The 12,642-nt window shown below is 41.3% G+C and overlaps 1 protein-coding gene across 1 annotated transcript in view; it reads right to left on the bottom strand.

Moving 5' to 3' along the window:
- LOC148817466 (arf-GAP with coiled-coil, ANK repeat and PH domain-containing protein 3-like) overlaps positions 1 to 12,642 on the bottom strand; it is a 130,467-nt gene that overhangs the window by 62,983 nt on the left and 54,842 nt on the right. The window contains exon 2 of the mRNA XM_088938479.1: positions 6,231 to 6,288. Coding sequence (XP_088794605.1) covers positions 6,231 to 6,288 — 58 coding nt within the window. The remainder of the gene's footprint in view (positions 1 to 6,230; positions 6,289 to 12,642) is intronic.

Raw genomic sequence — 12,642 nt, 5'->3', positions numbered from 1 at the left:
CACACTCATACTGTACGTGGGCCAAATTCCCCAGAAGCGAATTAACTTTCTGCATGTCTTTGGACTGTGGGAGGAAACCCATGCAAACACAGGGAGAACATGCAAATTCTGTGCAGATAGCAGCCCAGGAATTGAACCCAGGGCCCCAGCATGGTTAGGCAGCAATTCTGACCACTACAGCACCAGGCCACCTGAAATGTCACCCACAGACTTGATATTTCATGGAAGCATCAGCTTGATGAGATCACTTGGCTGCTAGCAACCAAACTGGTTTCTTATCCCACTTAAGGTATTGCAAAATACATACTGATCTATACAGCTAAACTCAAAGTTTTATTCACTGCTTTTGAAAAATCTATTCAACTGCCTGCTCTGTCCACCCCAGATCCACGGTGCACAGTTGCAATAACACAGCTCCTGGCAGTGACTGAAATAACCTTGAAAGAAGGGTTTTTTGGGAGGTGGGGCTGGCAGTATTTCACGACAGGACGAATTAGCACCCCGACAGCGATTGGTGTGCTGCTGACCGTGTCTGGCATCGTACCCTCACATGCCCTTCGCCTCTCACTGAATTCGCTCGGACTTCAGGAGTTCCACTGACAGCTCCTTTCCACACAGCTGCCAGGCCAAGCACTGACGGCGCTCCCTCTGCAGCTAACCCCCGAAATCAGTGAAATTCCAGAGAATCCAGAGACCTCCCCTGGAAGGGCGCAGATGAAGTGAGATGGGGGAGGGGGGTCGGAGGTTGTTGGAAGGATCTTAGTGCCATGGCAAGGGACGTCAGAGAAGAGCCACGGTTATTCATGAAGAAAGCGTCTAGAAAAGGTCAAGTGTCTGGATCAATGGGAAATCCCACAAGTATAAAACCCCCAAATACTACAAGGAGGGATCTTCGACCCAACCACAAGACTGGCAGTAGGGAAGTGGTACAAAATAGAATACTTGTGGTGGACAAATCACAGCATTCGGCAGCTATTTCAGCTAATCATTGATGTCTTCAGTGATGTGACCAACCTGAACAGACAATTTATCACAGTTTCTAGATGTTGACAACATCACAGTTTCTAGATGTTGACAATATCACAGTGTCTAGATGTTGACAACATCACAGTTTCTAGGTGTTGACAATATCACAGTGTCTAGATGTTGACAATATCACATTTTCTAGATGTTGACAAATATCACAGTTTCTAGATGTTCACAATATCATAGTTGCTGCCAAGAACATCAAGATCTGATCTTTCTACTTGCACTCTATGCTGTATGGGCTTGAATCCATGTTCACAGTCAGCTTTTCTGAGTCACCTTCAGTCTCGTTAGGAAACTAACCATAGTGCGATGTGTTCTGAAGTAGGTTTTGAAATTGTACAGGTTCCCAAATGCTCAGATCAAAATTTGACAATTTCCAGAAAGACAATTTTGAAGGAACGAGAGAGGGTGGGAGAGATCACAAATGAGCTACTAGAAAACAGAGGAGAACAGAAGGCAGCCCCAGAGTTAGCAAATCAAAAGCTAAAAAAGATCCTAAATGGAAATTTGTATTTCACTCATACAAATCAATTAGGTCATATATAGGGGGAAAATTAAAAACAATAGAATCCATTTAATGAGAAGGAGTGCAATGAATTGCAAGCACAGCTAGACAAGTAAATTAGAAAAGCTTAGGGAGACATAGAAAGGGATATTGCAATAGAGGCTAAAATGGTTAGTAAAGCACTATTACTGTACTGTACTTCAGCCACACGAGCTATTAAAGATAAACTAGAGTATTGTATATCCACAACAATAATTCCAGACAGTGTAAGAGATATCTATTATAGTCACAAGCCAGCAGCCATATCACCCTGCAACTCACAGCTGGCAGCCCACTGAAGCTCAGCAGGTGCGAGCCTGGCCAGTACCTGGATGGGAAACCTCCTGGGAAAGACCTGACAGATGACATTTACCGCAGAAAACTGCAGTGCAAGGTTGTGCTCGCAGAAAGTAAAAAATTGGACATGACATGAAAAGCGAACAGACTTAGGAGTCTGTGTTGTCACATTGTTCACATCATCCCCAGATGTGGGAAAGTAATAATAATCCCAAAAAATATTAAGATGTGGAATTAAAAGCACATAATTTCAATCAAGAATTGATCAAATTGTAAAGTCTCGTTTAGAATTCTATGAATTGGCTTCATTACTCTGCTCTCCTCCCAACTAAGAGCTGATGTGCGGTGAGCGTTCTGGTGTTGTTGCATCATCCAGGTGGGGCTGCACACTGGTGGTGGTGGAGGGGATCCCCATTACCTGTAAAGCGCTTTGAGTGGAGTGTCCAGAAAAGTATATAAGTGTAAGCAATTATTATAATCATTAGAATACTGTGTTTAATTTTGGTCACTACATTGTGGAAAATTACTGCAATGGTTGTGGCATGTTTTCACAAAACCTCAAAGGCAATAAAGTCAGCCCAGAGGGATTGTTCTGAATGAACAGTGAAACATGAACCAGCAGATACCAGTGGAAACTATGTGGAAGTGTAAAGCACTTCTTTACCCAAAGGGTTTTGGGAGTATGGAACAAGCTACCCAGCCATGCTGATGAAGCTGAACGGCTTTCACAAAACGGTAAAAAGATATTCTTGGATCAATTAATCTTGCTAGATGAGCAACATGGCCTCGTCTTACTTATAGGTACTTTTATGTGCCCTTCACAGCTCTTGGCTATAATTTAATAATCTACTGTATTTTCCTGAAATCCCATTACATGCTGCCTGACATGAAAGGGTATCACTCTGAGAGAATTTCACTGAGGTAAACCGCAGGCATAGTGAGCAAGCTTGAGAAAGACTGAAAATCCACTGCAGCTTTCAGAAATTGAATTTTCATGCAAAATTTGTGAACCCGCCCCTTGAAAAAGTTGAAATGTTGTGAGCAAACTGAATCTGACGAGTCGAGCCCAGAAGACTGCCAATGATTACTCGTATCGCAACTGGCTGCCGAGAGTATTATACACGCTCGCCAAACCCTGTAAATCATTTTTAGACTTGAATTCATATCGGCTATGGGTCAAACTGTTCTTTTTTCACTAGTTCTACATCTTAGATTTACTGGAACTTGCTGAAAAGTAGGAGCAAATAGTTCTGGAACAGGCAGCACAGCAGTGCAGTGGTCAGCATTGCTGCCTTGTAGCGCTGGGGCACTCAGTTCAATTCCTGGGGTGCTGTCTGTGTGGAGTTTGCATGTTCTCCCTGTATTCACTTGTGCTTCTTCCAGGTGCTCTGGTCTTAACAAAGCATATTGTTAATTATCCACTAAATATATTTAACAGTGGATAGCAATCCTTACAGCACTGGGGCCCTGGGTTCAGTTTCAGACCTGTGTGTGGAGTTTGCATGTTCTCCCCACATCTGCGTGGGTTTCCTCAGGGTGCTCCAGTTTCCTAACACAGACCAAGTGGTGACCCATTCAATCCATACTGAAAGACTTTCTTTGAGGAGAGACATAATTCAAGGGCACAGGAACAGATGGACAAGTGACATCATGAGCATTACAGTGAAGCAGCTGGCTGTTTCATTACACTAAAAAGGAAGACAATATTGCTACTAGTAAATTATTCAATTTCCAGGGGCTCTTGAAAGATAGAAGCTTTGTAAGAGGCTGTTAGTCAAAATCAATACAGTATATCCCCACCCAACTGGGAGAGTATTCGGGTACACATTTCAAAGTGCATTTCTCCTCTATGCTGTTTTTAATGTGCTGTCTGTTGGGACAAACCAACATAATTGACAAAGGCAGTACTTTATAGTACTGAAAATCTTCCAATTAACTGTAAAGTCTTTGTGGACAAACAAATCATCAGGCTGCTATTACCTGCTACATTTCTTACTTACAAGATAAGAGTAACCTATGACACACAATTCTAGTCTGTATATAAGTGTGTTGTTTTTGTCTAATTTATTTTCCAGAGTATATTTACTTACATGGGTCTTTTCAAATTTGGAACACATGACTCCAGGGTCTGATTTTCTTAATTAGTGAAAGGCATGCTCAGTTGATTGATTAAACCTTTAATTGAGCTGATGATATGATTATCATCTTTATTTTGTGCTCCGAAAATTATACCTTCAAGTTGTCCATGGAAAACAAGAGTTTTGAAAATGTTAGGCAAATGGAAATCTCTTGACTGTTACAGAACTGAAAACAACTTGTAAAGGCCTAATTATTAGAATAATTAGTTAAAATTGGGGTTCAATTAAACTATCAAGAGCTCAGCTGGAACACAAACAAGCAGACACTGGCATTCACAAAAACTTGGCAGGGAAATCCTGCTCTAAATAACAATTAGTGTAGTTCTAAAAAATAAAGAATTGCACTTCTCAACAAAAGAAGTACACCTTGGTCAGTAAGTGCCTGTACCCTTTCACTGTTCAAATTATGACGAGTTTACAAATTTGAAGGCCACCCCACTCATCAGAAAAAAACTGAATTCTCCTGGTGTTAAAGTTCAGTTTGAGAGTGTATCCTCAAGGCCCGGGGTTACTCCAGGTGTTAGAAAACCCCCTTTTCCCTAACCATGATGTAATGGGAGGAAAAGTCATTGCTGGGTGCCTGGGCAGGGACATACTGTATGTAGAAAGGTTTTTTAAGCAGACACAAGCCTAAAAAATGCATCCCTGCACCCACGTACAGATATATGATGTCTTGGCTGTGATCTCTTATGTTAAAAACTCGTCAGGATGTGAATAATTAAAAAATCCAAAGGATAACTGCAGCAACATGTGTGATCTGTAATGCCAAAGACTGTCTGGAAGGCTGCTACTTTTTTACTGGAGATGTTAAGACTACGCCTAGTCCTCATGATATTAAGCAAGTAATCCCACAGGCTTGAGGCGAGACTATAATTTGACATTAGCTAATACCAAGCCAGTTACATCAATCTTACACTGTGCTAACAATGGGCTTTGCTATGAATCACATCGAAGCAGCTACTCCCTAATTTTATATCCCAACTGAGACACTCCAAGCAGCCATAAAGTAAATCGACTTCATTAGAAAGAAATTAGTTCTTCGTTGGCACATGTCTAGCTGCTTTCCACCAATTAAACAGATTGTATTAGTGTAAATTATCATCACCACGAGGTTTGTAACTTTCGTTTGTGTGAAAGGGTCTGAGCATTCAATGAACACTGCATATTCACAAATACTTGATATTTTTATATTCATCAGCATTTAGTATGTAGATACAAGGACAAACAAATCAAAAAGCAAAGCATATTGTTAATTATCCACCAAATATATTTAACAGGGGATAGCAATCCTTGCAGCAACAGGGCCCTGGGTTCAGTTCCAGACCTGTGTGTGGAGTTTGCATGTTCTCCCCAAGTTTGTGTGGGTTTCCTGCAGGTGCTCCAGTTTCCTAACACAGTCCAAAGACATACTGGTAGGTTAATTGGCTTCTGGGAAAACAGGCCCTGGTGTGAGTGTGTGTTTGGTGTCCTCTGTGTCTAGGTTGTACTCTGCCTTGTGCCCGTTGCTTGCTGGGATAGGCTCCGACACACGCGTGACCCCGAATTTGGGGTAACAGTTAGAAAATGGATGGATGTGATCATTTCTGTTTCAAAGTAGTTCTGCAGACTTCTACCACTGTTTCACAGGGTTACTTATGCCTTTGTAATAACATGATTTTGGTTTGTGCCCGAGTCTTTTCTGGACTGCCACATGAACCTTGCTGTCATCACCGAATATAGGAATAAGTAATAGGTTTATCCCCTGCTGAAAAGAGAAGAAAGGAAACACAATGTTTCGGCTGTGGAGCCTTCTTCGGCTCCACAGCCTTCTGGTGTGAAGGCTCCACAGCCGAAATGTTGTGTTTCCTTTCTTCTCTTTTCAGCAGGGGATAAGCCTACTACATGTTCCTTTTCAGCCTGCACGTGCTGATGCAGCTACCCACCTGAATCACTGAATACATGCGTGTTTTAAACACCCTATGGTTCATGCAAGCTAATTTTCTGGCAATATGTGCTCACAAGCAAATTTGGTAACAGGCAACGGTTTGTTCTTATTTCAAGAAGTCACACCAGCTCAAAACCTGTTCGAATGCAGGTACAGAACACAGAAAATGGAAAGTGAAACCTAAGATCAAGGTGTTTACCCTCAGACTGCAATGCACTGGAAAGTTCTGAAAGCTTTTAGGTGATTTTGCAAAGCCCAAAGTAGAGAAACAGAGATCGACTCGTTGAAAACACTTTACCTTGTCTAGTTTCGCTTCGATCTCCACCACCTCAGTTTCCACTTCATCTATCGAAGCCCTGAGGAAAGAGAAAACAAAGACATTTTAACCAGCACAGACACAAATAATTCAAATATGCAACATTGTTCTTTCAGACCAGGAACATTCCTTTGCTATGGACTAGACTCCCAGACCCATTTGTTAAATGTCGAACAAATAAATACTGAAAAAATAAAATCAAGATCCTACCTTTTATTTTTTTTTAATATACACGCTCCAATGCCTTTACAATTACTTACATAATGCAGAGCTGATATGCTTTTGCTTATATATAGCCATGTATAGAGTTTTTTTAGTCATGGTTCTCTGCTCATGTTTTGATTCTCTGTGGAATGTTTCATGTGGTTTGTTTCGTCTGGTAAATCTACCACAACAGATTGACACCTTCCAAGGTGAATTTCACAGAATTATAAAACCTTAGACACATTCACACCAATAGCAGGCTCATGCAAATTGGACAGCAGGATTAAAGCTGGACAGTTGGACAGCTGGACAGCTAAGATTCCTTGTTACCTTTAATTGGAATGTAAATGAAAAATTCAGACTGAAAATGAAGAAAATGGACAGATACTCTCTTATTGCACGATTCTAAAGCTCCTATCAAATGCCGAAAGCATTTTTGACACTTTCCAAGGTGAATTGGTATCTTGTTTGTGGGTCTTGTAAAATATTACTGTAAATTCAGCCATTGATAGGAAGATTAAGTAAACTCCCAAATATATTTTCTGAATCATGTTTGAACATAAAAAATATGTTTGAAATAAAAATATGGCTTGGAGCTGTCTAACTGAACAATACCTTTAATTTTACATTTTAATGGTTTTACAATCTTTTTTTAAATTGAAATGCTGATCTGCCTCATTTTCAGAGGAACAACTGGCACTGATTAAAATTTGGAGCAAGGCTCTGCAATCTGACCAGGCTTGACAAGAATACTGTGAATAAGATCTGTCCCGCGTGGGCGTCACAAGTGACACAGAGGTGAGAAACGAGCACGACAGCTGGTATTGATTGTTTTTAGACATAACACAGTTCAAGAACGGTCCCACTGGCAGGGTGTTCTGAATCTCTTTAATTTGATGTCACCACACCCACAGGATACACATCACCACAATCCCTGGTTTCAAGAAAATGATGGTGAGATTTGCTGTCCATTCTTGTGTCATATTTGGCAGCGTTACTGGGCTGTCAGAACACCCAGCCATGTTTTTAATCTAGTTGGATGACAGTGTTACAGTTTTGTTCATCACAGTTTGATCCAGAGTCCCACTGATGTTATTTTCAGACAATGACCAAGCATACAGTAGGTGTGTCTTTTTTCCTGCTGTGGTCAGAACCATGTCCTGTCAATATTCTTGCGATACGTGAGGGGAACATGTCCCAGTCATGGTTTAGTAATGGCAGGCTGCGTTCTGGCATAAGTCCTGCTATACAACAAAGTAAGAAAACTGACACTGTAAGTTTCGTAAATTCTCCACAGAAACCACAAAAATGTTTTAAGTAGGCCATATTGTAGACGTATGTAATTGGCCCCTCTAGTTTAGCAATTAGAAAAGCAGAACTTAAAATTAAAACACTTTTTTATCATTTTTCTTTTAAATTGATTTGTCCTTTCTATTTACTTTCATTGATTTTGCATCTTGATCAACAGGTTCTCACATTTACTCTACAGATTGAATGGGAACAGCATGGGTATTTTTTTTCCTTTTTGGAAAAGCAGGAAGACGGGACACTAACCATGTGGTAGTTCCTACCACGTACAAGGGCATTGTCCCATCTTTCACTGGACTAATAGTCATGGAAAATATGTCAAGAAATTCCTTGGGACAAGGTCTATATCATGATTGACCTATTAAGGGCAACTTGGAGAATCTATTATTTACACAAATTAATTACAAGTGAAAATGACATATTTACAACAATAAATTCATTAGCTAGCTGGAACTGCAATACCAGTGCTGCTGTAGGCATAATAGAATTTAATCAGTATGGAGAGTGGATACCATGAAAACAGGCTGATAGCACATAGTCTATTTTCACAGTGATTACAATCACAGGTGCTCTGCATTTTCAATTACATGCTTGAGTTATTCTTATACTGTATTGTCATTTTTCTATGGTTGTTTAATGCTCATTTTCAGATTGTCTTGCTGTGTTTTCCTATGATTTCTGCTTGGGAAGACTATATACCATAATAAAATGCTTGTATGACATGTTTCATGATTGACCTATTTCAATCAGGTCAATCAGGTATAGTACTCCATGATATTGCCGTGATCTAGTCCACTTGCGTGCTGGACTAACTACAGTTATTAAAGCTGGTGAAGTACAAAGTGAACAAGGTCAAATGTAGTTCAGACAACACTCAAGAGCCCAGCATTTTTAATCTACTCTGTGCAGAAAAACTGCAGTCACTGTAGCTGGCAGCCAACAGAGGCACAGTCTTGGAAAATCCAGAACTGTAGCAAATCCACTGTAACCGACTTTGCAGTGGCAGAATATGACTGCCTGCCTGCCTGCCCCTCTCTCCCTTCCTCTTCATCCCTGGGCGCTGAGCTCCTGCTAGTTAGATTAACTCGGCTGATTGGCTTCAGCAGGAACAAGCTAATGCAGTGGGAAAGCAAGAAGCCATGTGCCGCTCCCGACTGCTGGCAGACAGACCTCGTCACCTAGGACGGTTTTAATTAATGTGTTAAAATTATATCATTCGCTTGGGCAGTCAGAAAAAAGGAAACAGTACCTTCCTCTTTGGGCCCAGTGTTATTGCAGCCATCAGTGCAATACAGTTACTGTTACACCACAAAAAGTAGAAAGATATACAGTATTGCATCTGGTGAACCTACTGTATTTGCACAACGTGGGAGATATTACACCACCGGTCAAACCACTAAAACAACAAGATGCAATATTTAAGCCTTCTGTACATCATATGCTACAATCATTACACCTGAAAAGTTATCTATACACCTTCATATCAGAGATTTTACACTAATACTATACTGCTACTGTATGTTAGCAATAAAAAAGATCACATAGTAGATCTAGAATTCTTCACAATACAGAGCACCATCAGCAATAAGACTGTAGAAAGGGCATTGCTATTCCAGGGGATTTTAAGAGTGATTGATATAATATATAATATATAATATATAATATATAATATATAATATATAATATATAATATACTGATTCTAAATCTGGGTAATTGAAGAGTTTCTTCCTTCCTTTCTTTCTGTCAACACCTAAATTCTTCATACGGGATTCTTTATCAACCTCCAGCTCCAAAAAACAATAACTAACAGTGTTAATGAATGAAATAAAATATTTACCAGCCAAGATATTTTGGCACTCTTTTACTTTGAGGGAGGATTTTCTTTCCTGTGCGATTCCTCAAGCTCCGACACTGAATGTCTCCTGACAGTCAACACTCTGGAATGGGTCGGTCACCAGGGTGGTGTCGAAGCTCGTCTCCCAGAAGCCACACTGCCCTTATTAGATGTTTATGACATGGCAGCAGCGATGAGTCACATCGGGCTCTCGGAGGTCGCGCTAAAGCCACCCTGCTTGTCACGAATCGACTGCGCTCAGCTTTCATGAAACGCCATCTCCCTTTTGAATCAAACATGGATGTGCGCAATCAGAATGGCGCGCTTCCAAACACGCTGGCTCCGACACTGCAGCTCCGAAGCTGCCAGGTGCACTAAAGATCCCGCTGAGCGATCCATGAGGCCTCCTAAGTGTGTAAGGATGAGGAAACTGATAAGGTTCCCTTTTCACAGATAGTTCAGGTTTTACATGAGCCAAAGTGCTGAATGGGCCAGGTTTGATATTTGACTTTGAATAAATCTGCAGGGCGGTTTGAAGTTAAAGTAGTGTTAAAACATGTTTAGCTTCATTGGTACAATAAACATCTTTATAACCCAGCTACTGAGAAAACTAAGCAATCGGAAGTCCTGAGTTTTCCAAGTCAAGTGACCTTTGATGGTGAGTAGCCTGTTGGCATAACAACACAAGCCAGATACCTTGCAAGAGGTTTACAGGGTACAGGCTTCTACGATGTGTTCCACACACACAGCTCTGTATGTAAAGATTTCCCTTCTCTTTTTTTCTGTCCTAAATGCTCCTGGACCTCATGTTTTCTTCGGTTCCTCTTTAAACATCCTTGAACACTCTCCTAATTCAGTTCCTCTCTTTTGTTTTCAGATGGAGCCCTTTTCTATCCATGTGCTTGTGCAAGGTGGGAAAGGGAGCTTCTCAAAGAAGAACAAAACATACTGTAGCATCGTTAGCTGCCTTCCTCAATTACCTACAGTAGCTGCATGAAGGCCTCACCAGGGCTGCTAGATTTGCTATGGTCTATCGCTCATCTTTTCCAGATCACTCCAGCACAGCTTGTGCTGGAGCTTGGTCAGCAAAGCATAGCTAAATCAGACCAGTGAAACAAGCATTTATATGTGACTGCTTGCTGTTGAACTATAACTATAACCCTGAAACCCTGAAAGGTGTTTCCTGAAAGACACATGCAGTATATACACACATTTCAGCAGTTCAAGTTAGGCATGCCCTGCTGGTGAGCCCTAATAAAGGCAGAGCAGCTGTCTATGGCTGCTAACTTTGAGGTTATATATGCGAGACGGAACTGACAGTTTCCTTCCACCAGAGAATTCATTGTCACTCACCACCCACAAATCTCAGTGGCAAATACTCCTTCATGTTGGGGCCTTACTGTAGGCGTTTTGCATATTCACACCATGAAAGTCTGCAGTGAAGTTAATCAACCCAGCCCCTCACCATCTCAAAACCGAGATGGAAAGAAAAACCAGAATCACAGGCAGAACTCGAGTCAGCAGGCTACCGCCTACCGCTATAATAAAAAGCCTAAATGCGTCAGGGAAATAAACCATGTGACAAAAATACAGGCTAACACCTTGCATTCAGACAGTTGCCCAGCAGTATAGGACGCTGCAGTATAGCGCACGACACAGGCTTCAGCCTGTGTAGCTTTAAAAAGAAGGCTGCCAAGCAAAAAACGGCATGATTTGGCTTACAGTATGTGCTGGTAGGGAGGGTGATTCCTAGCCCTCGGAACGAAACTGAAAAAACAAACTCAACCCTCCCTTAGCTACCAGCGTGATTTGCCTGAACTGGAAAGCTCTTAAAAACAGGATAATTAAAAGCACGCTGCTCGTTAGTGTGTCCTACCTGGGTCATTGCTTTTGTTTCCTTTCTCTTACGTCACTCGTAATTAACCAGCAAGCTAGACTGAAGGGACCCAATCTTCTCATACACAGGAGTAAAAGGTCCTTCATGTTTCTGGAGGTTTCCTCACATGGTTTGTCAAGTTAACGCTGACTGATTGCCCCTGGGCTAGAAAACAAGTTTTATCTGTCCAGCTCATTCTGTGAAGAGAAGTGACTGACGCAGGGGTGGAAGAGAGACAAAAATCTCATTTAGACTGTCTTTTTGAAGGCCCCGTGGAGAGTATCCAGTCTGCAAAGTTTTCAAGCGGGCTTGGAAGGAGGAGAAAACCTTTAAACACAGAACTGCAGGCAAAAAAAACCCCAGAAAATATCTCCTTAAAAAAAAGTGACTGGAATCACCTTTTATATAATTATGCGACTCACAGTAAATAAGGAAAAAGATTTCCACAGATTAAAAAAAAACAAACAAACAATAAAGATATCCTTCTGATTGTTTAGGTCCCTAGATTTTCATACCGTAACTCTTACAAAACTTACAAAGTGCTTATGTTATCCATCCATTTTCAAACCGCTTTATCCAATACAGAGTCGTGGGGGAGCTGGAGCCTATCAGAGCAAGCAACAGACTCAAGGCAGGGTGCACCCTGGACAGGGTGCCAGTTCATTGGAGGGCACACACAAACACAATCAAAGGTACACTCACACGTGGGGGCAATTTTCCCAGAAGCCAATACCTGGATGTTTTTGGACTGTAGTAGGAAACCCACACAAACACGGGGAGCACCCAGGGCCCCCACCCTGTGAGGCAGCAGTACTAACCACTGCGCCTTATCTTTCTCCACAGTTACATTTCACTAACTAAATTTCACAAGTTTATGTAATATACATGTTGATAACTACTGTGAAAGTGAACAGGTTTTTTTTCCTGACCTCTTAACCATTTGCTACAGCCAACTGAAGTCATATTTAAGGCAAACAGCTACATAAACAGTCAACCTTTGGTGTTCAGAGAACTATTTCAGGAATGTGAATGTACGTCTGAGAACTGTTTGACTTAATAAATATAGCTGACACTTAAGATGTCACCGGGACACAGGCAGCCATGATCACCTGCCTGGTGACGTACCTCCTGTAGGAATCAGCTGAAATGACACTTTTGTTAGAAACCTTGC

Source organism: Atractosteus spatula, chromosome 20, assembly GCF_055471065.1.
Source record: "Atractosteus spatula isolate fAtrSpa1 chromosome 20, fAtrSpa1.hap1, whole genome shotgun sequence".
In the NCBI taxonomy this organism is placed as follows: Eukaryota; Metazoa; Chordata; class Actinopteri; order Semionotiformes; family Lepisosteidae; genus Atractosteus; species Atractosteus spatula.
This window is presented reverse-complemented; position numbering and strand designations above follow the sequence as displayed.